Source organism: Astyanax mexicanus, chromosome 5 (assembly GCF_023375975.1).
Source record: "Astyanax mexicanus isolate ESR-SI-001 chromosome 5, AstMex3_surface, whole genome shotgun sequence".
Classification (NCBI taxonomy): domain Eukaryota; kingdom Metazoa; phylum Chordata; class Actinopteri; order Characiformes; family Acestrorhamphidae; genus Astyanax; species Astyanax mexicanus.
The window spans coordinates 16,835,273-16,861,259 of NC_064412.1; the positions used below are offsets into that span (position 1 = coordinate 16,835,273).

General features: G+C 38.0%; 1 protein-coding gene across 1 annotated transcript; it reads left to right on the forward strand.

Annotated features, from left to right (window-relative positions):
* The first annotated feature begins 5,433 nt into the window (after window positions 1-5,433).
* On the forward strand, window positions 5,434-10,493 carry ip6k2b (inositol hexakisphosphate kinase 2b). Its single transcript, XM_007254262.4, has 5 exons — window positions 5,434-5,970; window positions 7,873-8,086; window positions 8,254-8,402; window positions 8,628-8,803; window positions 8,896-10,493. The coding sequence occupies exons 1-5, from the start codon at window positions 5,748-5,750 to the stop codon at window positions 9,427-9,429; spliced, it is 1,296 nt and encodes a 431-aa protein (XP_007254324.1). The 5' UTR covers window positions 5,434-5,747; the 3' UTR covers window positions 9,430-10,493.
* The last annotated feature ends 15,494 nt before the right edge of the window (window positions 10,494-25,987 follow it).

Sequence of the window (25,987 nt, forward strand, 5' to 3'; positions counted from 1 at the left end):
GGATTAAATGTGACGTGGTGCCTTATAGGTGCCCTCACAATGGGATAAACTGTAGTTTAGAGTCGATGATGCCACAAAAGAAAAGGGTTGCATTTCTCAGTTTCACCCTTCTATGACGCAGCGGACAAGAAATGCAGAGAAACCTACCCTGGCTACAGATTAGGCTTCAAAACACAGCTAATGACTGGAATTTCCAGAATGGTGTCTTTATGATACACATACTACAAAGACACTGCAGTTTACTGCAGCCAAGTGATCACCATGTGGGAAAACTAACAACAACTGCCTGGACTTTTTTGTACATTTGTATATATTATATTCTTTATAAATAAATCAGCCAGGGTAGAATTACACCATATAGAATATTCTGCATAATTAACTTTAAATTTAAAATCTTTTCCAGCACATTGCGAGCACATACTGCAGTCACGCCAAAGCACGATTTGTATTCTGCCTGCATTTAAATAAGATAAGATAAGACAGGATAATTTTATTGTCATTGCACAGTGTACAATAAAATTGAGCAGCAATCCTTAAGGTGCTTAAGACATTCAATAAGTAACATGAACTAAGAAAATCTATAGTACACAGATACACACATTTAAGTGTCAGTGAATGTATGGAAATCGATACAGTACAGATTATTGCACAGGCCCTGAGTATCTTAAAAGAATTGGAGAATAAATAAATACTTATTTATTCTCAATAAATATTAAAAAAAGTATTAAAAGTATTATTTATACTTATGTAGTGTACCCTAGGTGTGTGTGTGTGTTTTGCGGTGTTCAGTTTCCCTACAGCGCTGAGGTTAAAGCTGTTTTTAGGTCTATTTGTTCTATATGTGATGGATCTGAAGTGTTTTCCAGAGGGCAGCTATTGGAACAGATGATGTCCAGAGTGGGAGGAGTCAGAATGTTGGCTGTCTTGCTGAAGCAGTGGGAGCTGAACAACAGGTCCTCCAGACCTGATCTTCTGGCTGCGCTGATCACTCTGTTTAGATTACATGTTTTTGCTGTACATGTGATGCATGTTTTTGTCATTTTTTTTGTTTATTTAGTAGGAGTTTACTAGTAGCCTGCAGTGAACAGCGACCACACTTCATTACTGTTGTTTTTACAGTAACAGTTCCGATATTAGTTTCTGAGAATTCCGAAACACTGGCATTCTTTAAATCCGGAAATAATACAGTAATGACAACAGCAGTAGAAACACATACTGCACGTACTGATTGTTTACCATGTGACAAAAATATAAACAAAGTAATGTGAATAAAGTTGATACTTACAACAATAAACACATAAACTCCTGAGTAGACAAATGAATGGAGAACTGGAATGATGATATATTTAGATAATCATTTATCGATATTTAGTATGTGATAGTTGTGTTAGTTAACATTAAGCCTGGGTAACTAAACAAATTCAACTAAACAAATGTGCTGAAAACATGACAGTTTATTTATAACATTGCTTAGGATTCATCTTACACTGTCTGTGTTATTATATACTGTAATACTGTATGAAAAAGGCACACAATTAAAAAAACACAAAATTATCAGTTCTCTCAGTGGCCAGACCCTTCTTACAAATCAAACTAATCATAAGAGTAAAAGGGCTATTATTGCACTACTTACATGATCAAGCAAAATGATGCAGCAAGTTGACAAAAAGTAACAACAACAAAGGCTTTAAACAGAGCACCATTATTGCACACAGTTCCACTGCTCCACCATGTTCGGCACAGTGCCACCAATTTAATGTTTCTCTTCTCAGAGAATTCTGTTCTGTAGGTAATGCTTGTCTCAGGACCAGACCGCAATTAGTACTTCAAGTAACTTACAGTTGATTGCACTTATTAGAAAAGGTGTTCAGAAACATTTGGACACAAATAGTGTATTTATTGTTCTCAGGTACTGGATATATAACCTTTTGTTGTAGTTACGCTGATCTTCTCCAGGGAAACACATCGGGCAACATGCAGCTCTGGCTGTGCTCAGATGTTTTTCTCTGAAAAGGGCTTCCCCATTGCCTGCACTGATGTCATAAATAGTTGACAGCGTATCTGGTTATCAGTTACACATGCATAAAACCACTTTGTGCTTTAGTTCAGGAGCACTGTTGTTTTCTAAACTGAAGAACATTTGACTACCAATATTAAAGTCACACTATTAAAACCACTATTGTATCTATGAATTTTTGGAGCACAAATTGGTAAAATATAGTAAAAAATATCACATCACATTACAGGAAAATTTTAATTCACATTTTCCATTCAACAGGCAGGTATATTTAAGGTTTCAGTGGGAAACAAATTATTTTATTACGGGCCTTCTTTCGAAGATGGGGTTGAGGCCTGGTCTTTGAGCTTTCCCATTAAAATAAACACATTTCAGATGCATTCTAAATAAAACGGTTGTGGCACATTTTACACTGTGCCTGTTCTCGCTGGATGGGAACCGGAAAAATGGACAAGCATAAGCATCTGTATGATTCTGACAAGGACTAGATGACTCGAGTCGCTGATGCCAGAAACCAAAGGAAGCTTCCAGAGGTCTTGTGGAGTCCTTGCCTTGAGGTCAAAACAGTTTGGTGGCACAGGGTACTCAATATTAGGTACCTGGTATTAATGTTGTGGCTGTTTATATTGGTAATAATTATTATTTTTTAAACCAATATGCAATTTAACACAAATAACCATTGAAATTAGCTGTTTTTCTTCCAGCTGGGTAAAAATATCTTAAATCCTGTAAGCTTTCTTATTTTTCACATTTTACAGTGTGCTTGGTAGATTCTGATTCAGTCTGATTCAGTCTCCAGTTGCTTTTGTTTCACAATGTTGTTTTTAAAATAAGAAGTTAGTCTTCTTTAATGAACTATAGCACATTTTTCCAGCTGATCACAACAAATCCAGGCCACAAAAAATCAAAAGGCAACAGCAGCCAAAGGCCACTGAGTTTGAGATTGGCATTGATTCTGTGACCCTGTGCACTAATGTTTACTGTTGGAGAACTCACATACTGATCTGGCAGAGCAGAACAAGGTGAAAGTTTGTGAGATTCAGGATGATTTGTACCAGGATTTCACAGCGCCTATTCTGTTACTATCCATCTGTTTGCAATAAAAACATCATAGCTAAAGGAAAATCACTGCCACAGCTAAATCAAATACATATTGAGCAATATGAATTCTTCTATTTGCTGAAGGTGATCATCTGTTATTTTTTAGAATGCTCATTTCAGATCTTCTGGAATATGCAGTTTCTCTAACTCACAAACATGTAACAAACATAGAATGGATAAAATTGTGAGGTGTTCTTTGAGTTTCATCCTTTTTTGTGTCTCCTCTGATCTTTCTTTCCAATCGCACCAATGTGTGTTTAGTTCTTTCTCACTGTTTTTGAAGAACCATCCCATTGAGAAATATTTGACCTTGTCGACCTGTGCCTGGTTGCATAACCTGGTCTTCTCAGTGGATGCCAGGGTGCATTGTCTGGGCTCATAATGTGTGTTAACCTGCCAGTGAGCGCCAGCATGACATAATACACACAGATCCCCTGTCTCTAATATTCCAACATAAACCCCTGACCTAATATTCAGACCTCACAGACATTCTCTGTCATGTAAGTCACCCAGCGTTCACCCACTGACCTTCACCCTGACTTACATTAATAACAATATTAGACTACATTTACATTACCAGGGAGAGGTGATTCAAGGTTGAGTGATATATCTATAATCTGTTATAATCTGGGGTTTTTTTTTCAGGGTTGAATGTTGAAATTTATTCTTATTAAAATCAGATGTGATTTACTTTCCTATTTGGTCCTAGATAAGATACATGGCTTATGAATGTGAATAGTCAGATGCATTTTCACTGCCAGTTTGGCCAGTCTGGCAAAGCAGCAATGGAGGCAGTGTTCATAAATGTGTGAATGTCCCTGTATGCCATTCAGGCATATATTTGTTCACATTACAGAAAGATACAGATCAATCACATTATGTTTAAATGTATGTAAAATATGAACAGAAAAATGGAACCGATTAATGAAACTTGTAACATCTTTGGCTCATCTTTGGATTAGGTTTTTCAACAATGAAGAAGACTAAAAATTACATCAATTTATGAATACACACAAGGACATTTTAAAAGATGTGAATAAGATTCTTGATGATATTTCTTTGCCTCCACACAACCTGTGTCCACCACTTCTGTACCCTTTAAAGTCACAAAAGGAGTGCTTTGAGCATCACTGGAGAATTTACCTGATTAACTGGCAATCATCCAAGGATAGGCAGCAAGTGAATTGACAGGAGGGTGAATAACCCTGTTTACCCCTAGTCACTTCATGTGACTAGTATATGGATTGTATGGTAATAAGATTTTAAACATGCATTTACACTTGGTAATCAAATGTGCTTACAGTTAGTCATACTGAAATCCAAATGCTGTGTGGGATGAAAAATACAAATCGGATAATTGCAGGGCTACTAGTTGTTTGTCTCTTTAGCCTCTTCAGAGAAGGCAACAGCTTCAGCAGTCCATGCTGAAAAGAAAAAATCTATTTAGACTGATTAACTCATGCAGTTACATACTGCATGGTGAGAAAGTTGAATTTGCACTGCTATAACCTGCCTCATCCGGAAATAATCCTGTGACCAAATGTCACAGAGGGTTATAATGCAGAGATATAATCCATGGAGGCCTTAAAAGATGTACGTGGTCTGCTGTTAATGTTGTGTTTTTTTTGCATATTCCACAAGACATGTTCAGATGTCTTGTGGAGGTTATGCCTGGACACGTCAGAGATTTTGGGGGCATTGAACCTGTCACTTACTCATTATTGTCACTTATTTTGATAAAAAGTGTAGAAACTGTAATGAATATGGTTCAGACCTGAATTGCCATCATAGTGGTCAGTGTATTTGTGTATTGGAGTTTTTTTTATTAAAAGAAAGAGAGAATATGTATTTTATTGCATCCTGTGTTCCTGTAATACAGCTCTTTTATTCCAACTCTACTTCCAGTAATACATCCTTACTGGCAGAGTAATTAACTTTAATAGATGTTTTTCTTAATCCCCATTTTCTCTCTCTTTCTCTCTCTCTCTTACTCTCTGTCTCCCCTTCTTTCTCTCTCTGCCTCTTTCTATTTTCCCCCTCTCTCTCACTCTCACTTCTGATTAATAAGGAATTTAGTAATGGAAGAGAAACAGCTGAGAGCAGCTCCACAGTTTCTCTTTCCTTCCTTTTCTTTGTTATTTTCTCTTTCTCCCTCCTCCCCTTTCTGCCCTTTGTTTGTTCAGTTCTCCTTTCACTCTCTTTTCCCACCCGACAACAGCTCCTGTGCTCTGATTGGCTGAACGGTGAGGAGAGGGCGGAGCTGCGGGGCTTGTTGTGATATTTTTCTTCCCTACCGAGAACAGACTGCTCAGTCAGAGCCGAGACAGCGGATCAGACCGAGCTCAGGCGCTGCGCTTTTACTGCAGAATTTCTCTGCCTCTGTACAACAAAAGATTCATATTATAATTATCATCACTGCCTGCTGGACTACCCGCTTCTTCAGTCCTTCACCCAGGAGAGGAGTTCACTAAGGAATATTATCTTGCTCTGAAATTTGATTTCCTCTGCTGGCTTTTGTGCTCTAGCAGCAGAAGGACAGCAGCAGCCACGCAGGAGAAAAGGAGCGACCCCCCGAGCGGACAGGAGGAGCAGAGAGAGATAGCTGGAGAGGGACGAATGCGCGCGGAGGATGAGTCCGGCTTTAGAGGCGCTGATGGAGGGGTGTAGGTACCCGGGGAAAGGGGCGATGAAGGGAGGAGTGATGCTGGAACCGTTTGTCCATCAGGTCGGAGGCCATTCGTGTGTGCTGCGTTTCGGGGAACAGACAATCTGCAAGCCATTAATCCCCCGAGAACACCAGTTCTATAAGAGCCTACCTCCGGAGATCCGCAGATTCACACCTCAGTACAAAGGTAAGGTAACACACATCACACACACATTCTCCTGAACACACTGACACACTTCTACCAGTGTAACACACTATTCATCAGGATGCATCTTTGTATCTCTCTCTCTCTCTCTCTCTCTCTCATTCTTTCTTTCTGTCTCTCGAATATATTCAATATATATTGTTCCAGAAATTATTGTGATTAAAATAGTATTGTCATTTAAAGACCATTTAAATGCCCCTGATATAACGTCAATATAAAAATATAGAAAATAATTAATACCGATTTAAAGGCAAGAAATGTGTAATTATACAATAATCATAGTTTGGGAAATATATACTCTTTATTCACCTACTGCAGTCCATACTGTGTGAATGGAGTCACAGATATTGAAGCATTGGCCACTGCATGGCTTGAAAAAATACTGTTTGAACAAACATACTAATAAACACAATAGACCATATCACAGAGTATATGCACCATGTATAAATTATATAAATGCAGAGAGATAGAAGGTAGAATAAGTGTACTGCATTAACATACAGGCATCAGATACATATTAGGTAAAGCTGTATTGTTTTAATATTTTATATTGATAATATAGTTAGAGTATAGAGTATATAGTAATATAGTATTAGTATATATAAGAAGGAGCTCTATTCAGTCTAGTGATAGGGCCTGGTCTGTTTCATTCAAATACACACACACACACACAGACCAACACAAACATTTACAAATACAAACAGTAACTGACTAAAGTGTTCAGCCAAGTAAGATTTGTGTTACAGAACCTTTGTGAAATATGGATTGATAGAACAGGTCAGTCTGACACAAATGTATGTTAGGCTACTCCTTCCTAATGGAATATCCTGTTCAGCACACTGAATCGTTAGCTAATATATTTATATGAGCCATCTCACTCACGCACACATTCTGGCGTAATTCCCAGCGCGCGTATGACAAACAGAATGTGTGTCGGCTGTATTTCTGACTCTGTGACAGTCAGTGGATGGTGGGCCTAAAATAAGATGCCAACCGGAACGAACTCGACCAAGAGGAAAGAATGCAGTACACAGCCTGACTCTCTCTCACACCCAGCCAGAACACTCACACAACCATACAGTTACTGAGGATTCTGTCAAAACCCATACTTACAAATACTCTACTCTCTCCCACACACACTCACACTTACTATCTGACTCAGCTGCTGAGTGTACATGAGTGTGCTGCTCAGTGGTGCAAAGATGTGACATCACCACAGCCTGTGACATCAGCACCCAGACTGCAGAGAGCAGAAGCTTCTGGGTCCTGCTGTCTGACGCACCACACTCTTTCCACTCATGCTCCTGGTGCATATACATTCCTTTATGTCTAGGCTGCTGTTCATTGCTGTTCCGTGCCGTTGGAATTCTCTTTTTCCATCCTGCTCATAGTAGAGCTTGAAAGAACTTTCTGTACTTTCCCTTCTTACTATAAGCCTCTGGGAGGGGGAGGCGGCATCCATTTATGGCTGCCATGAGGCACACACAGTAAATTATCCAAAAGAGACATGTTATAAGAGTGTGCGTGACACCCTTAGGCCACGAGGCAGCCTGTGCTCTTCTTCTCTTTCATGACCTGCTTTGGCTTTCAAAACTGTGCAGTGCTCATATTGCAAAGCAGTAAAGAAAGACTGTGGTTTCTTTCAAATTCAATCACTTGATTTGTTTGTAAACCTATCTTTGCTTGCTATGCATGTATGGTATTTTTAATTCTTGCTTAATAAAAGTACACTGAATGTTAAACAAAAAGTGTTCTCTGTGATCTTTAAAAATTAAAACCTGTTAACTTTGTGTTATTTCTCTTTTTTATGTACTACTCTAAATCTGCCTATATTAACTATACTAATCTTCTGTTTTCTTCGTCTTTTTCATGTTTCTTTTTTAGGTGTGGTTTCAGTGAGCTTTGAGGAGGATGAGGAGGGGAACCTGTGTTTGATAGCATACCCTCTGCACAGCGATCCATCTGACCTAGAGAACAAAGAGCCCTTAACTGATGGAGAACCCAAAAACAAATTCCTTAAGTGGGGTAAGAAGAAGCCATCTGGTCTAATGGAGAACGACAGAGCCAGACAAAGCCGCAAAGAGGAGAAGAGCAAAAGGTGAGCTGCATTTATTTACAAAAACAGGCTCTGTCTTGTTTACACAGTTATTATTATATTTATTATATATGAGTACAAAAGTACCATGTATTGAAGTATATTTCATATAGCGTATCTCAAGGCATCAAAATCATCATCTCACACTTTGTCTAATTCTGTCTCTGCAGTAATCGTGAGGATAAAGCTGAGGTTTTATACTACAGTCTGGAGAAAGGTAATGTGGTACCACAGATTAAACACAACCCATGGAGTCTACAGTGCCACCAGCAGCATCTCCAGCGAATGAAGGAGAACTCCAAACACAGAAACCAGCACAGTATCCTTTGACAATGCTGCCAATGTGTTGAATACACACACACACACTTGCTCCAAAAATACATATAAATACTCTATAAAGATATACATGTTGATGTTTTTTATACTTTAACATCACTAGTCTTTTATCTTTACCTCACTGATTTGTTAGTATTAAAGAGGTAACACAGAGTGTGTTCTCCTGTACAGTGTTAGTGTTGTTTCCTTGACCCATAATTCCTTTCAGAATTTATTCTGTTGGAGAATCTCACATGGCGATATCGGGTTCCCTGTGTTTTGGACCTGAAGATGGGGACCAGGCAGCATGGGGATGATGCCACTGAGGAGAAGAAGGCCAATCAAATCCGCAAATGTCAGCAGAGCACATCCTCCAGTATAGGAGTTCGACTCTGTGGGATGCAGGTAATAACATGAGAAAAGATAACATTTCCTCATGTATTGATTACATTTTTGTTGGTTAGTAGATATCTAATCGTTTCTCTTTCTGCCTGTAGGTTTATCACAGTGTTACTGGACAGCTGATGTTCATGAACAAATACCACGGACGAAAGTTAAGTCTGCCTGGCTTTAAAGAAGCTCTGTGCCAGTTCTTCAGTGACGGACAAGTTCTCCGCAGAGAACTGCTCACTCCGGTTCTCCAGAGGCTCAAAGAAATGCGAGCGGTTCTGGAATCCTGCGAGAGCTATCGCTTTTTCTCATCTTCTCTTCTCATCATCTATGACGGAGCACCAGCCCCAGCACCTACTCGGCCCCGCCCCTCACGCGGAGGAGAGGAGGAAGATGAGGATGATGATGAGGATGAAGATGATGAAGAGGAAGGAGCATATGGTGGACACTCACAGGGGCGAGACAATTCGCCATCAGGCTCACCTCTGGTGGACGTGAGAATGATCGATTTTGCTCACACTACCTGTCGCGATTACGGAGAAGATGCTGTGGTTCACGAGGGTGGAGACAGCGGCTACATCTTTGGCCTTCAGAACCTCATCAGCATTCTTTCACAGCTTGAGGAGCACAGTAACGATTAAGCATGCACAACTGTGTGTTACTATGTCAAATCGCCATGCTAGGCTTGCTATGGATGCCCTGATGATGGTAGCAGGGTTGAAGGCCATGTTTGGGTGACCCCGCGACACAAGGAAGAGGGGCCACAGGGGCCAGCTTCAGAGGTCAATCCTCAAACCCCTCAGTGGCCCTCAGGAGCTGATGGTACTGGACTTCTCACACTTTTGTTTGTTTTGAGATGTATCTCACTGAAAGTGTGTGGTCTCTCTCTCCACCAGTCAATTCCCGCTGTCATGATGGAGGGATGCAAAGGGCCTCATGTTTGGGCTGTTTTCACTTGCTGTGTTTTCATTTGTTCTCCCTCTCTCCCTAAAAGAGACGGGAGTGGAGAAGCTTTGTGAATTCTGTAAGAGAAAAACTTTACTTTAAGAGACACTTTAAAAGACACTTTAAGAAGAGAACTGAGAATGATAATGGTTCTCAAATAGTTCTCACAAGCATACATCCTTTGATGCCATGTGCGTTTGTTGCAACTGTCAAAGAGATTTTTTAAAACTTGGTAGCACAAAAACGAATAGAAAAGCCATTACAGTGCTTAATAAACAATATGTAGACATTAAGGTGCTTCACTACTCTTAACAAGACCAAGAGAGATACATATATATAAGGGACTCTTACTGAGGTCATGAAGGGAATGAGAGATGCTTGAAGTTTCTTATGAAGATTCTTATGAAGATTGCATGGATAACTCTTGTACATGCACTTGGACATGTATCTTCGAAAGGACTGATGTCATTGCTTGGACACTTGACTTTCGGTTGTGTTTCCTCCTCATCATTCCGTAGTTATGTTCATTACACATGACAATTAGATGCTACAAAGAGAACTTTATTTATTGATTAGACTATTTTCTACTACACAATAAAGGGTGAACCTGAGTGGACTATAAGACATTCCATCCCACTGTACTGTTAAGATGTTATTTATAAGAACCAATCTTTGTCACGGTTTTCACTGTTTTCTCTCTGTGTTAAACACTCACAAAGAAAATAAAGAGAATCCTGATTTAGTTGTGGTAAATCCTGAACCTGTGTTGCAATAAGTGTCTGATTATTATAAATAGTCTGTGTGTTTGTTTGTGTGCGCCTGTGTGTCTATGCAGTAGCAGAAGTATATGAGCAGCTGACCATCTACAGTACAGTACAGCTCATTCTGTGGTCAGCAGAGCCTCATTAATCAATTCTGATTTTTTTGCTAAGAGAGGAGTCACCATAGCCTGGTAATGTGAAAGAAGCCAAATTGATCGTAATTGCACATGCTGCCTGAAACTGGTGAATTTTAGGGGCTTATAATAATAATAACAACTCACAAAATTGCAGTGTGCATCTGCTCATTAATTGCAGATACAAAAGTAATACCTTTTACTCCCACAAAATCCTTTATGGCGTCTCCTGTAATAATCAGCCACACATAATATGTGTCTGCAGATTTACCTGGCTTTAGCCATGGCCAGTTTCACACCACTGTGCTTCACCCTGCAAAAACTAACTGCAAGAAAAAACTATAGCTATTTGCTAGTACACACATTGATTTACATAATTATTCATGTACACTGATATGCCAAAAGCCATGGGATAGCACTATGTAATTTGATCACGGAGTTTTACTTCAGCGAATGGCTTGATAACTGGCCAGCGTGCTCACGGCAAGACGTCATGAATTATTGGATTATGTTGTGAGCGAGGCCGAAGTAGTGTGAGCATTTAACACTCCTCAATACACTGTCACCTTTGGCATGTTAGTGTAAAATTACTTAACTGATTGCACAACCATATTCACCATTCTGGTGTACACACGGTTAAAATGTGGCCTCTGCCTTTAACCCATCTGAACACACACATAGATTGGGTTATGGCTATCAGGATCTATCTACTCTGTCTGTGGACCACTGTACACTGTGCACATTTTCACACATTTCTAGCATAAAAAGCTGATTTACAGATTTATAGATTTATGTTTTTAATGTATAGTATGTTTTTAGTCTATCCACCCTAGTTTAGTCAAACCTTCATAGTTTAGGCAACTCAGTACATCATTAGTTCAACTTTTACTCCTTGTCTTACTCCTCGCCCTCAGTCCACTGCTCCTATTCACCTGTGGGTTAGATCTCACCCTATCACATGATGTCCCATAACCATGGCACGGTTGGTGTTGCTGGGATTCAGCATGTCATGTTTATCGCTTTTATGTTATGTATGTCATGTAACGCTTTTATAACAAGCCTTGTCACAAAGCAGCTTTACAGAGACCCGGGGCCAAGCCCCTACTGAGCAAGCCAATGGCAACAGTAGCAGGGAAAAACTCCCACAGAGCAATAAACAAAAGAACTCATCCCTGTCTGGACAACAGACAACACAACAACAAAAACATGGCAAAATATTTAATAATGAATATACAACCTTGAAATATTAATAAAGAAATGCTCAGATTTAATCACTAAAATCTTGTGTTTAGTATTAGAAGTCTTATTAGGAGGAAGGAGAATAATTGTGAATATATGAAGAAGACACAATAATTAGTTAGGTTAGTAATAATGGCTTTAAGTCTATGGCTGGATCAATTTTTACAGTTGGTAAGGTTTTGTGGCACATGCGGGTGAGCATCAGGGTTACCCAGTCATTTCAATGGACATATATGTGGTTGAAATAGATAGCCTAGTGCATCCCAATTTAATTTTAATAAAACATTTTAATAAAACACTATATTCACTATGGCTTATAGAAAAAAAAATGGAGGTGGGGTAGAGCTAAATGTCCTTACTGGTATTTTTTCCTCTTGCATTACTTTTTAATTTTTTTTTATTTTATACTTTCAGTAGTTTTGAAACCAGTACTTTTACACTTTTACAAAAAAAAAGAACAGATTCATATTACCGTAATTTATTTTTTTTTTTTTTGCATGATAGTGATTATCTATGATAAAACATTGAAAGTAAAAAAAATAATAAATAGATAATGATTTATCATGTACTACATCTTGATCATTGTTTGTATTATATAACCAGTCACAAGCAAAGGTGTTTTTCCCATGTCCAGTGGATTGTGAGAAACAGAAGTGCAGCCAGGGTAACTGGACCACATCCAGAGAAAGCTGTGTGTAGGGTAGATTGTACTGTATTTGCTATTGTGCTGGCCTGCGTCATATACTGCTGCTCTGGCTGAGCTTCAGCAGGCATATTAGGGATTTACTCAGCCTTTCACTGAGAGCTTTCAGCAAGCACTTCGTAAGCCTGTTCTTTGTGAATGTGCTTGTGCACGAGTGTGTGTGTGTGTGTGTGTGTGTGTGTGTGTGTAAGCAGGCAAGATAGCAAGAGATGAGAGGGATTTTTTTTTTTATGTTTTTGACCAAAGCTGGGTTCCATTCTGTGAAAACTTAATGATCTGGTCTTAGGTGACCAAAGCACAGATAATAACTTTTCCTGTGTGTGTGTATGTATCTGCCTTTAAGTGTGTTTATCCTTGCTCAACCTCAGAATACCAGTCTGTGACTGCCTCAGCTGCTCCAGCACTCACATTTCCTGGATAAACCTCTGTGGATTATGCCTCCAAATCCCAAAACGGAAAACCACCGCAACAGAAAACACCATCCCAGCTCAGCCGTGTTAACACACAAACACACCCTGTCCCCTGTCCACAGTTCAAAGAAACCTGACTTGTGAATTAGAAGATACTGCCAAGTGCAGAGTTATATATTACACAGTGCTGCTGAGTCAGTCCTGCTGATCAGGTCAATGAGGCCGATTCTGACTCAGCTGAGGAATTTCTCATAGCTGTGATACACTCAGTGTTACATGCTTTAACAAGCTGCTATGAAAAGCTTGTCATCCTTGTCTACATTCTCCGTCAGTGTGTATTTGTGCGTGTAAGTGTGTGTGTTTGTGTGAATGTGCGAGAGATAAGAGATGCAGACAGTGAAGATGGCTGCTGACTGCCTCTAAGCAGAGGCCTTCTGCATCCAAGGTGATGTAATTCTAAAGTTTCACTTCTTTTTGTTGACATCCATACAGCTAATACTTGATGCCATCAAAAAATCAGTTCCCAGTTGGATATTTAGAGGTTTATATCATGCAATTCTATTTTCAATTGTATGAAAATATAATATGCATGAATTGCACGGAAATAATATGTAAACAATAGCAAAAAATATTTAGCAAAAAATGTTAAAAAAATGTTTTTTATAGGCTGTTTGAACATGAGGCAGAACCAATCTGAATATTTATTGCAGGGAGGGAAGGGACTCCCAAACAGTCAGCTGAATGCCAGTGCAGTGAGAGCATTGCTGTAGCTCATTAATCCAGTGATCACTTTTACTGCAAAGTACAAACTAATATTTAAACAACACCAAAACACAAAAACTGTATGGAATTTACCAAATGTTAATGACAGTTTTTTAATTCTACCTCATATAGATGGAACCTACTGTTCTTCAGAAATGTTAGCTAGCACCATTAAAGCACAGTGTAAACATACAGAATTAAAATAGACTGAATACTGACATTAACACTTTTTATTAATATGTTAAAAAGCACTTATAACTTTATTATAGCACTTACAGAGGCTGTATTTAAAGCTGAGAGCCAGTGTTAGTTAGAAAGTTATTGTCTGTCTTTTATCAGTCAGACAATGTTTTCATTTTCAGTCAGTCTGCCACTGATCTACCAGCAGCACACTAAAGTCAGAATGTACAAAAGCTTTACTTTTCAAAAAAAAAACTGTGCACATTGACAGGTTTTCCAATAAAAATATGTCTGGCCCTATTTACACTGGATTACTTGTAATGCATCCCATTATCTAAAATGAGTTTGACATCAATGCTCTAGAGGGAATTCCATATTATGTGATGCTGCCACAGGTTTTCTGCAATTGGCAATAAATTGCCACACAGTTTTACTGATTCTTATTAGATTTGATTATTTGATTTGATTAAATGTGCTTATTATTAGATTTTAAGACCTGTGGTTGTTGCCAGGTTACTGTATATGTTTAAGTCTGTTTAAGAATGATGAAAGTAAAATTGTTATTTTAAAAATCATTTATGCTTTGGGGATTTTTAAAATTCTACAATTTGACCTAACAGTAAAGAAATAATATGTATATCCATTATAATGGATGTTTCAACTGCATCAAGCTATCATATATGATTTATAAAGAAATTGCTTTGATCTGATCAGCTCTGTATTATTTCAAACATGTTTTACTGAGCTGTTATTTTCACTGAATACAAAATAAAATATGTTGGGTATAGTGTCCACACTGATTCACTGGTAGTGTTTTTCTGTTACTTCAGTTCTACACACACACATACTGTACATGTTTGCTCCACACAATCACTAAGAAAATCTCTTTATTCAAATCAAATCCTGCGCTCAGCCTCTGGACTGAGTGAATGAAAATCTGGACAGATCCTGGGTAATCCAGTACTGTTCAGATCATTTATTTCACTCAGTGTGTGCTCAATCCCAGTCTGGATGGACACTACATTGTCTTTGATGTTTCCTTATTTTAGTAATATTCATTCTTATTTTATACATTAGCTGAGTTACATCCATTTGAGAGAAAAACTCAAGACTAAGGAGAGCTAAAGCCAAGAGCTTGGCCCCTCAAAGTCTAAAATTCTTAGAATTCAGTGATGTAACTACTGGCAGTGCAGACAAGGCAGTTGCGTAGGGGGCCTAGTGTATTTATTAGGCTTACTTATACAACTTAATGCTTATACAAGATACACTAACTTGACCCAATGCTTTTATTTACGTCATCTTTTATGACGTTCACTTAAACACACCTTAATTTTAAAGGGCCGGACTTTGGACACATCTTTCAAACACCCATATTTTATTTATGACAGAACACAGAACACATTCAGAGACATTTTGCATTTTCATAAAATATTACCTTATATAGAAATTGATGGCAGTGATACATCTTAAAAAAAACAATATGCTGGTGCATTTTGTGCAAGTGATACTGTCATGGTCTCGTCCTGTTTTTGTGTCTCTCTTGTCTGTCTCTGTGTTTTTCCTGCCATCATGTTTGTTTATTTACCAACCCCTGCACATGGACTGTGTGTTCTTCCCATGTCTCCCCACCCCTGTCTTCTGTTCTCACTTGTGTTCATTTGTAGCTCCGCCCCCTTGGTACCCGGTCCCATTTGTTTCCTGCTTCCTGTCCCCTCCGTGTGTATAAATAGTCCCTTTGTTTTAGTGTCCCTTGTCGGTGGTTGTACGTCTATCGTCAATAAGGTTACTTGTTCCCTTGTTTTTTCAGTCTTTATGTTATGCGTGTTTCTTTATTGTTTCAGCTTTTGGTTCTTTGTTTGTTTGTTTGTTTGTTTTTTTTATGATAAATTCACGCATGTGGGTCTGCTGTCCACGTCTCATTACTGCTCCCAACCGGACAGATACTAATAAAAAAACTGCAATAGGCACAGTTTACAAATAACTCACTGGGTATAAAAAGAGCATTAGAGCATTTTAGAAAATTTCCCAACATTGTGCAGACTGTGGAAATCACACCATCTATAGTACATAATATCATCACTGCACCTCTTATATAATGCACCACTGCATTAAAAAAACACTTTTCCAGCCTTTTGTTGCCCTGTCCCAACTTTTGTGAGATGTGTGGCTGCCATCAAATTCATCAATTAATTATTGTTTTTTTAATGAAATGGTAAAATATCTCACTTTCAACATCTGAAATGTGTGTGTTTTATGTTTTATTGTTTATAAAATATGGGTCTATGAAATCTGAAAATCATTGTAAATCTGTTTTTATACAGTATTCCATAGTATTTGGTTTGTCCCGTGTCTCCTTTAGTGACGGCAGGCAATTTAGTGTAAAAGCCTCTGATAAACCAGAACTAATCCACCTGAGAGCTGTCTGAACATGGGCTTCCAAAATCTGACCTTTTTAAACAAGGGTCTTTTTCATGTTTCAAATAAACAAAATAACCCAGATTTTCACCATGATATTTGACTTTTGAATGTTCCCTAGCAATAATGGGTAAACATGACAAGTTATATTGTCATGTTTACAGTAAACAGGCAGATACACTGTACAATGTAATTCTTACTTTGCTAGTCCTCTGCTGACACTCGAGGTATTATTTAGTTAAACTAGACAAAAGGAAAACTAAACATTTAAATTTAAAGTGTAAGGTACTGCAGTGTTGCTTTATAGTAAACAACAGTGACATCATATGCAATGTGCATTATTGAAAAGAGTAGTTTAGGTGCAGAAAAATCTAATAAATGTGTATGTTGTACATAGTTCAGTATTGTTGAATAGTCATATGTAAGTGTGTGTGTGTGTGTGTGTGTCTGCTCACACGCACACAGACAAACAAATTACAAAGCTTTTCTCTACATGGAGACCCACAATATTCTACCCCCCAGAAAGAAGAGCAAGGTAATTTGCCTCATTCAAATGAGTATTCATTCATTTGCATGTGTGTAAGTTTTTGTTTGTGTGTGTAAATCACAGCTGCCCTACAATTCCTCCCTTGTTGCCATGGGAATTGGTTTTGTAATAGTGATGGATCACTATGGCAACAGTTTCAGTATTTTTAGTTTTAGGCTCTGGGACGGGACGTGAGGAAAAACCTGGTCATCTCACAAACCCAGAAATGCACCTGACATTTTTGGGACACATCCTGAAAACATAAAGACAGGTGAAGTAGGTTGCGCCTCAGTTTCCTGTTCTGCTTTTCAGAAACACTGTGTACTGCGTTTAGCATTCTGTGTTTTTCTATTTGACTTTTTTTACTCATGCTTTAGTTAATGGTTCAGCCCAGTGTGGTTTGACAAAGCATTTCTCCCTCCCTACCCTCCTGTAAAATGTGGCAGTGCCACTCTCATACACATACTACAGTATATGCACAGTTCACTTGAGATGCATTTTATTCAGATTTTTTATAGATTGTATAGTCTGTGATAGTGTGAAATGTGCCACAGCGAAACCTATGATGAAAAATGAGACGTGCAGCTCATAAGCAGTTCAGAACACAGCCTTATCCATAATAATCCACTGCTATCACTGCAGTTACACAACCTCTTTATTATCTCAATCTTTCTATCTTATGCGCTGACCCAGTTGAAATCGGCAGTAATTAAGCATGCGTTTGGTCTTGGGGCTGTTCTACTGCATAAAGGGTTTTAAAAATGACTGTCTGTGGTCTTTTATAGGTGAAAACGACTCCCATTTTTATTATCTGAATTCACAAATTAACAGTCACTGGTTATGAGCTTTTGGATTGAGTACCTCTTTCAAATTATATAATGGTAAAGGTAATTTATTATTGAAAGTTACTGGTACCATGTTAAGCGAAGTCAAATAACTTAAATTAATAAAGAAATATTTAGCAATAATTTAAACTCTCCAGGCACTTCTGCCCTGTTCCGCTTTGTACAGTTTAATGTAAAACAAAAGAAGAACAAGAAAGATGTGCGTCTGCATTCGAGGATAATCTCTCACAGTGTGTGGAGATGATGGTGTAGGGAGTGTGTGATTACACTGAGAGTGGAACAGCTCTGCTGTTTTATTGACCCCATCTGTCATCTGTCACTAAACAACTAGAAAGCAGAGATAACGTGGGAACAGAAGAGAGAGAGAGAGAGAGAGAGAGAGAGAGAGAGAGAAAAGAGAAGGTAAATCAATATGGATGATGTTGATGTGGTAGTAGTGAGGAGATGGAGCAGGCAGGCCTTTGTTTCTGGAGAGAGTTCTTTACACTTGGCCCTGACAGTGAACATGCCGTTCTCTCACTTCTCCTTGATCAAAGTTCACCAAAACGCTGACAAGGAAATGCATGTAGAACAGCGGTAATACAGCCTGAGGAAAGGTGAAGTGGACACACTGCTCAGTACACACACACACACACACACACACACACACACACTCACACAATCCGCAGTGTGTAGGGTTATGGTGTATGGTGTACTGCATACAAGTATTGGCACAATGTTTTTAGAACACAGAAATCATGTATCTGTATTACAACACAAAAGACAGCAGAAAAGCTTCCTTACTTTGCCAACACTAACGTTTTATTTTATGGTTTTATTTTTAAGAGCATTATTACAAAATAATTTGTTTTTTAAAGTAATACCACCATTGTTTGGTTATTAATGATTTTAAAATTAACTCAAACTTTTAAACACACCAATTAGGCGACTCTAAAAAGTGACACAACTTTTTTTGCAGACACTGATGGCATGAAACAGTCTTTACTTAATTAGTAACTTTTTGCACTTTTTTCTAGTCCAAATACCAATTAATACTGAAGCAGAAAACAAATAAAGGATTTTTTTATTACTAGATTCTAGTTGACTAAAGGGTTATGAATAGACCTAAATGAGGTAATGAAATGATTTCTGTATTTTACGGACTATAAGGCACTCCATACTGTAAGACACACATGTTCCTGCAAGCCAGGGCACTATCAGCTAGCAGTTTGTCCCACATAGCTTATTTTAACACGATAAACACTTCTGAGTGGTGAAAGAGGTACAGCTGTGGTCAGCGGCTAATGCTAATGATGCTCCAGCCTCAGTGCCGGAGAAATGTTACTAAAATCTCCTTTATAGCGCTGTACTTCAGCTGAGGGGCTTCACTGCTCCTTACAACATGACATAATGATAAAATTAAAACATAAGGCACACCAGATTATAAGGTGCACTTACGATTTTTGGGAAAATATAAAGATTTTAAATGCGCCTTATAGTGTGAAAAATACGATTTACAAACATGTTTAGAGTGATTACATGACATTCTTTTAAATGATGATCCACAGCAGAACCTGACCTCCAAAATGCTGCTGAGCTGGACTGCAATCAGAATCTGAAGATATTGCTACAAAATGGCCTTAAACTCCCTATTAAAACTCTTGATTTCAGAAGAAAAATATTAAACTTTCTTAGACAAGAAGTGCAGTTTCTCCTTCTTACTATTCAGATGCTGCAGAATGTTAACTGCAGTCTCTCTTTTTTATAACTGTGCTTGTTTGTAATGGTGCTGAATAGAGTGTGATAGTTATGATATTTCATAACTCAGATTATTGATTTTCCAGCCATCTGCTCAGACCCCTAAACGACAGCAGGCCTTGTTATATCACTCTTAGATATTCAGATCAAATCTAAAACTTTACTGATTGTGACAGCCTGAAAACACACACACACAGATTAATGTGAGGATTTAAAACGACTCCAATCATACTGTCAAAAACTCTTAACCTAAAATACCCAAAACCCTGGTGCATACAAGCTTAAACAGTAAAATAAAAAACTATTTTATTTGATCCTAACATCATATTGAACAATATAAGGCAATATAGGGACACACATACAGACACTCATTTAACTGTAACAACAATTAAACCACATTTTAAATATAAAATGAAATGTGTATACCATCTTCAGGTCTTCCCTAACATACATAGTGGCATACAGTATGAGCATGTACTGTATGTGTGTTTGTGTGTGTGTGTATGTGTGTTTGTGAGTGTGTCAGTGCATAAAAAACAGCAGAGGCAAAAGAAGGCTTTAATCTGAAATAATCTGGAATAATCCGCAGTTGTTTACTCAAAGCAGGGCTTTCAGTGGATCAGAGTCAGTGGGTTTGGATAGTGCTTGGGAGTGTGGTGTGAGGCATGAGTGTGACACGGACGCGAGTGTATTGAAGATTCATGGCACATTTCTGAGTCATTTCTGTGAGATGACGTGACAGACACTTTTTCCGAATTACAGTGTGACATCACTGATTCTAGGTAGAGGAAAATCCCTCTCGGTGGACACACCCTCTTGGTTTCTGATTCCATACTGTTGAATCATCAGGGCCCTTAAGGCTTTTCAGGCTGTATGAACTGCACAGGCCTGGCGTTTACACACTTCCTCAATAAAAGATTATTTGTAGAGTAGTATTCAAGACACTAAAACAATAAAACAACGTATTTAGGATAATCCTAAAGTATCAGCTGTCCCATACATTCTATCTACATTGCATGGTGAATAGAAATGGTTCAGAATGACTTGAAAGTGTTGTATCTTATTCATCTAAATTACGAATATAAGCAAGGGTTTATTGTATTTACAGTATTGTGAAAATGTTTTAGGCACATGTGGGAATTTCAGTAAAGAATACGTGTCTTATCTGTGAAGTTAGTGTTTTTTAGCTCATTAAAACACTAGAATTACAAAAAAATACAAACAACAATTTTTACAAAAAGCAGTGCTTTTACACCACCGTTTTCCTTAAAACATCTCCTAATCTCTCCTCGTCTGAGTTTAATAGAGTCATTTCTAGTTCTCATAATATCAACAACTGGTTTGGTCTATTGGTATATTGGTAAATCAGGTGAGCTGCTGGCGGAACTGAACATATACACATGCTGTCACGCAGCCTTGTTCTCCTTCCACACTACCGGACTCCATGGCTGTGACCGAAATGGCTCCCTATTTACTAGTTAGGGCACTATTGAGTATGTCAGCCATTTTTCTTTGAGTGTCCGAATCTTAAGGGGGGACTCGAACGTGATTTTGAGGGCACTAAAAACTCCCATAATGCATCATGATTTATAGTAGACTTCGCTGCTTACTAAGCGAGCTGAATGTGTCCCAAAATGCATTGCGGGTCTCGCTACTAAGCAACAGACAGCCGAAGAAACGGAGCGGACAGCGAGCCACCAGGGTTGCCAGATTGTTACAGTGGGATTCAGATAAAACCAATTCACAGGGTAAGAGCTCAGTTCAGTGTGTTTATTGAGTTTTAAACACGGCTCAACCCCCTCACCTGTGTGTGTTCATGCGACCGGTGCTGGCGAATGATAATGATGAGTTAGTGTCCGAATTCACTCCAGTTTTACCACTAATTAGTGAACTTATTAGTATCTCCCTACATAGCGCAATACTAATGAGGGAGTAGGGAGCCATTTCGGTCACAGCCCATTTCTCAGAATTCCCCTGGTTATGACATCAATAATAACCTTTCACCTTCACCCAATCGCGTTACACTCCGACGCTCTGATTCACCTGTATTCTGAATTACTTCCGGTTCATTCTTGTCTAGCTCCTGTATTTAAGGCATCCGTTTGTAAACAAACACCGCGAGGTATTGTCGACTCATGTTGCATACTAAGCGGTTTCCTATGTTCTGTTTTTGCTTTCTCGTTACGACCCTGTTTTCGGATTATCGGTTTATGTCTTTTGTTTTGCCTTTATTGGATTTGTTGTACGGTTGGACTGTTTCTCGGTTTCGAACTCGGACTGTATTTTTGACTACGTCTTCTGGTATCGGTGAGATCGCTGTTTGCCTGGCTATTCTGTTAGCAGTATCTGTTAGCTTGCCTGCTAATAAACCTGTTGGTACTTTTAACTCGGCTCGCGTCACTCCTCTCTACCTGGCGTCACACATGCTGGCTGAGGAGCATCCAGGAGGATATAACATACTTAGTTAAAAATGAGAATTCCTTTTCATGTTTTACTGTATGTATGTTTATTCAAATCTGTTCAAGTCATGTGGTGCTTTTTTCAGGTAAAAACACTCATATTGCTGAGATAAATAGATTAGTGTAATTTGCTTTAAAATAATAAAATACAATATATAATTAAAATAAAATAAAATATACCTTTGTTTATATTCATAATTTAGATCTGTAGATAGTTTTTGTTTTTTCATGAGATGTGCCACTACAGTTTCTTCTAATATTTTTTATATAAATCATGGTGTTTTTTTTTTTTTTTTTTTTTTTTTTTTTTTACATTAATTTAGATCAGGACACATCTGCATGTTCTTGTTATGAACTACTGACTTACATACATACATTTATAAATTTTAGAAAGAGTTTTATTCATATTATTCAATAAACAATCAATTAAAAAAAGAAATTGATTAATGAAAAAAGCTGTTCTCTGTTGTGTGTTTTGTACAGGGCAGGGATTCACGTAAGCTGTGTAAGATGTGTGATTACGTGGCTAAAATACTCAACACAACAATCAGTTTGTTTACAGACTAAGTGAACACTGCACACATTAAAACACCACTTATAAACATTTAGACGGAAATGATAGAGAGACTAAACTGACAAAGATCAGAAACTGGCATTTCCTCTATGCTGTTGGGTTCTAAGGCTCACTTGCTAAGCTATCCTACCATACAGATACACATCAGAGTATCAGACAGCTCAGTACAGCTGTTTTTGACTAAATAACCTGAGTACTGCTGATAAAAATTTGTTTCTGAGAGAGTGAAGTCTTAGTTACTTAGCTTAACAACAAGATAACATTGCCTAACTGCTAAAATGCTAACCACCATCTCTGTGAACTTTTTCCAGCTAAATGAGGCTCAAGTCACTCAAGTCTAGAAGATAAAGCTTCAAACCTGCGACACAAGTAGACTCTTGTAACTTTTGGGAGACTTGGGATAGCTGCAAGTGAGACTTTTGAGGCACACCCTGCAGACTTCAATGGCTTTGCTTTTGACATAAACAGAGAACATTGCCATCATCAGACAGTCATAACACTAACAACTAGGTGGAGTGAGCTATTTTGCTCTGTATTAGCCATAATGCAGAAATTTGCCATTTCATATTCATGAAATACCATCTTTGTTTAAAGACACCATTAAAATAATTTAGTTCCATGGTATACCACCCAACACTAACTGCAAGATGTTTCGCTGGTTGGAAAATGTATCACAAACAAAATTTCTACCTTTGCAGCCCACCCACTTTTTCTACAGGCCCATTCAAAAATGGATGTTTGCCTACACCTTTAGTGTAAACCCTCTAGGGGGTGACAGGTTTAGTATTCAATAAGTATTTACATATCTACTGTAAAACTCATCTGTAAATAATGTAGTTATGAGAAGGGAGATTGGGGTAGGTTTTGTGAACCTCCTTGTGCGTCTTATTCGTAAGCACAGTGCTGTGCACTGGCTGTGCCCAGCGTGACTCAAGGGAGGATAAAGGTCTAACAAAGGCAGACCTGCTGGATGGACACTCTGACCCAGTTAGAACGAAGTGTAACTGACATGTCCCCTTATGACCCGCAGCAAGAGGGAGTCACCACCTGCATAACAGAGGCTGAGAGGGATGCTCACGAGACATCAGACTGGTGATGAGGAACAACACAAACAAAACAAGAATACAATTCCTGAGCACGCAAAAACACAAAAACATTTACACATACAGCTGGTTCTACCATATAAGTGACCTGGCTGACCACCTGGGAAAAACACTCTGTGGCACCAAATCTTAATGATATATTAAATGATTTAAAACAACTGGTGTCAATAAATGTAAATAAATTAATCAGATTCATCACAACAATATTCTGTGATTAGCCATGATTAATCACACTAGTCCTTATTTTTAAGACAAGCTTTTAATAGTGGATATTTAAATGTAAATAAAAGAACGGATGTTAATAGTTAGTTAATAGTTGTTTTACTAACAGCATTATTTTGTGATTAATCATTAAATCATGATATATATTTATAGTTTAAATGCTGAAATATTTTTGTATTTTTGAGAGGGAGACAAAAATAATTGTGTAGTGTAGTACAAACAGACTAATCTTTTATTACTTTTTTACTATATCTTAGGGTAGTTTTGATGCTTTTTAAATTAGAGAATTTTAATGTGCTAGTTAAAAGTTTAATGGAGAGCTTTAGAACTAAACATTAGAAATCTTGTACACAGAAGTTTTAATGGAGAATATAAAGCCTAGTGTAGTGCAGCCGGGAAAGGAAACATGTAAAATATAACATGAACAGCAGCAGTCAGTAAGTGTGTGTGAGAACGAGAGCGAGAAGAACAAAAAATGAACAATTTGTTAATACTTCCCTATGCTCAAGGGCATTGAGAGTTTAAGAGCTCTGGCGGATAATTTGATTTAAATTGTTAACTCCATTAAAAATATAATGTTAAAATTTTCAGATTAATTCCAGTAGATTGACAAAATTAATTTGCATTTTGAGATCTATTTTTTAGATCTCAAAATGCAAAAAATCTATTATTTTTTTTAATGATGTGACATTAGTGTTCTTTCACTCTTCAGCATAGCCAGATGGTTGGGTCTTGCATTAGTTAACTGTACATATTCTGAGAAGTATAAACAGAGCAAAACCGGAAAACAACTCTACTATTTTTTAAGCAGAAAAGTTGTCTAAGCTGAATACCACCCTGTACACCCTCAACTTCAAAATTGTTGTTGCATCATCTGTAATGTAATGATCACTGTCCTCTGCTGACCTGGCCACAGTTTCTTTAGAGATATCTGGTTGTGGTGCACTCTCTACTGGTCACGCAGCTTATGTCCATTACATCCCTCAAGCTTTTCAGATCTCAGTTCCGTGTTTTCTTAATCTCCTGATGACACCCACTGGTGAAAAGCAGCCATGTTCCTCTTATTTCCAGTATACATGGCTTGTTCAGTTGACTAAAGATACCTTAATAACTGAAATTAATAAACGTTGATTAATTTAACACCATATCTAATTCATATATAATCTAATCCATTTATTTTCAGTTGTCTTCAGGTCATTATGTAACTTCAGTCACAACCATAAACAGAAATGATGTTATGTATTTATTCAAAACTTCCATGGGAAGCCCAGGGCTTTCTTTTGAGGAACTGATATGTGTTCTGAATGCCTCATTTATTAACTCATTCACTATTCACAATATAGCTTTTAATATATCGTGATCTGACTAAAGAACAATCATACGACACCCTATCTTTTCAAATTACTCAATTTTCAAAAGGACTATATTGCTAAAAATATTTTTACATTTATGAGAAGACCTCTAAAGAGAACATAACACTGGAAAAAGATTCCAACTTTGTTTTTAAAACATTTAAATCATTTAAAATGATCCCTCCTGCATTTAAAAAAAACTTTTTGATAATGAACTAGGTTTGTGGTGGAAGTTCTTTTCACTTGTTTTGCATAAAATCGGTTAATTTAATCTTTTAGTAAATAATCTTAAAGCTCACCTTCCGCGAAAATCCGATTTTTCTTGTTTTTTGTGGAATACAGTAGGTCTCTCCGAGTTGAATGTGTACACCTGCACATTAAACTGTTTTGCAGCCCCCATTGTCTGCAGGAGCTAAGCAAAGAAATCCCCCCTCCCCCCCTCCGAAAAACGGGTGAATTTTGAATTATCTTTCTGCCTACGTAGGCAGAAACTCACAGACCAGCCCACCTTGGCTCGAGAAACTCCCAGAGGCGGAGCTGAAGCGACGCAACATCACCGCTCATCAGTTAGGAGGTGGGAGGTAGTGAGCGGCAGAGCGGTGGAGGGGCGTCGCAGTGCTCCTAGCCAATCAGAGGAGAGATATTTGCATGCTGTTTGCATGTATGAATATTCATGAGCAAAGCTGGAATCCGGTCATTTTGGACACACCCCTAAAACAGTCCATTAAAAAAGAGCTATACAGAGACACCTGAGCACTTTTTTTTTTACAAAAACGGCTCACATGTCATTCATTCATACTAGAGACCACAACTAGACATTTTAAAATGAAAG

Bases quoted from the DNA above. Each gene is read 5' to 3' on its own strand.
- ip6k2b (XM_007254262.4), top strand. From the start codon at position 5,748: ATGAGTCCGGCTTTAGAGGCGCTGATGGAGGGGTGTAGGTACCCGGGG. The intron at 8,087-8,253 runs GTGAGCTGCATT...CTGTCTCTGCAG, and splicing joins AAAGAGGAGAAGAGCAAAAG to TAATCGTGAGGATAAAGCTG. The intron at 8,403-8,627 runs GTATCCTTTGAC...AATTCCTTTCAG, and splicing joins CAAACACAGAAACCAGCACA to AATTTATTCTGTTGGAGAAT.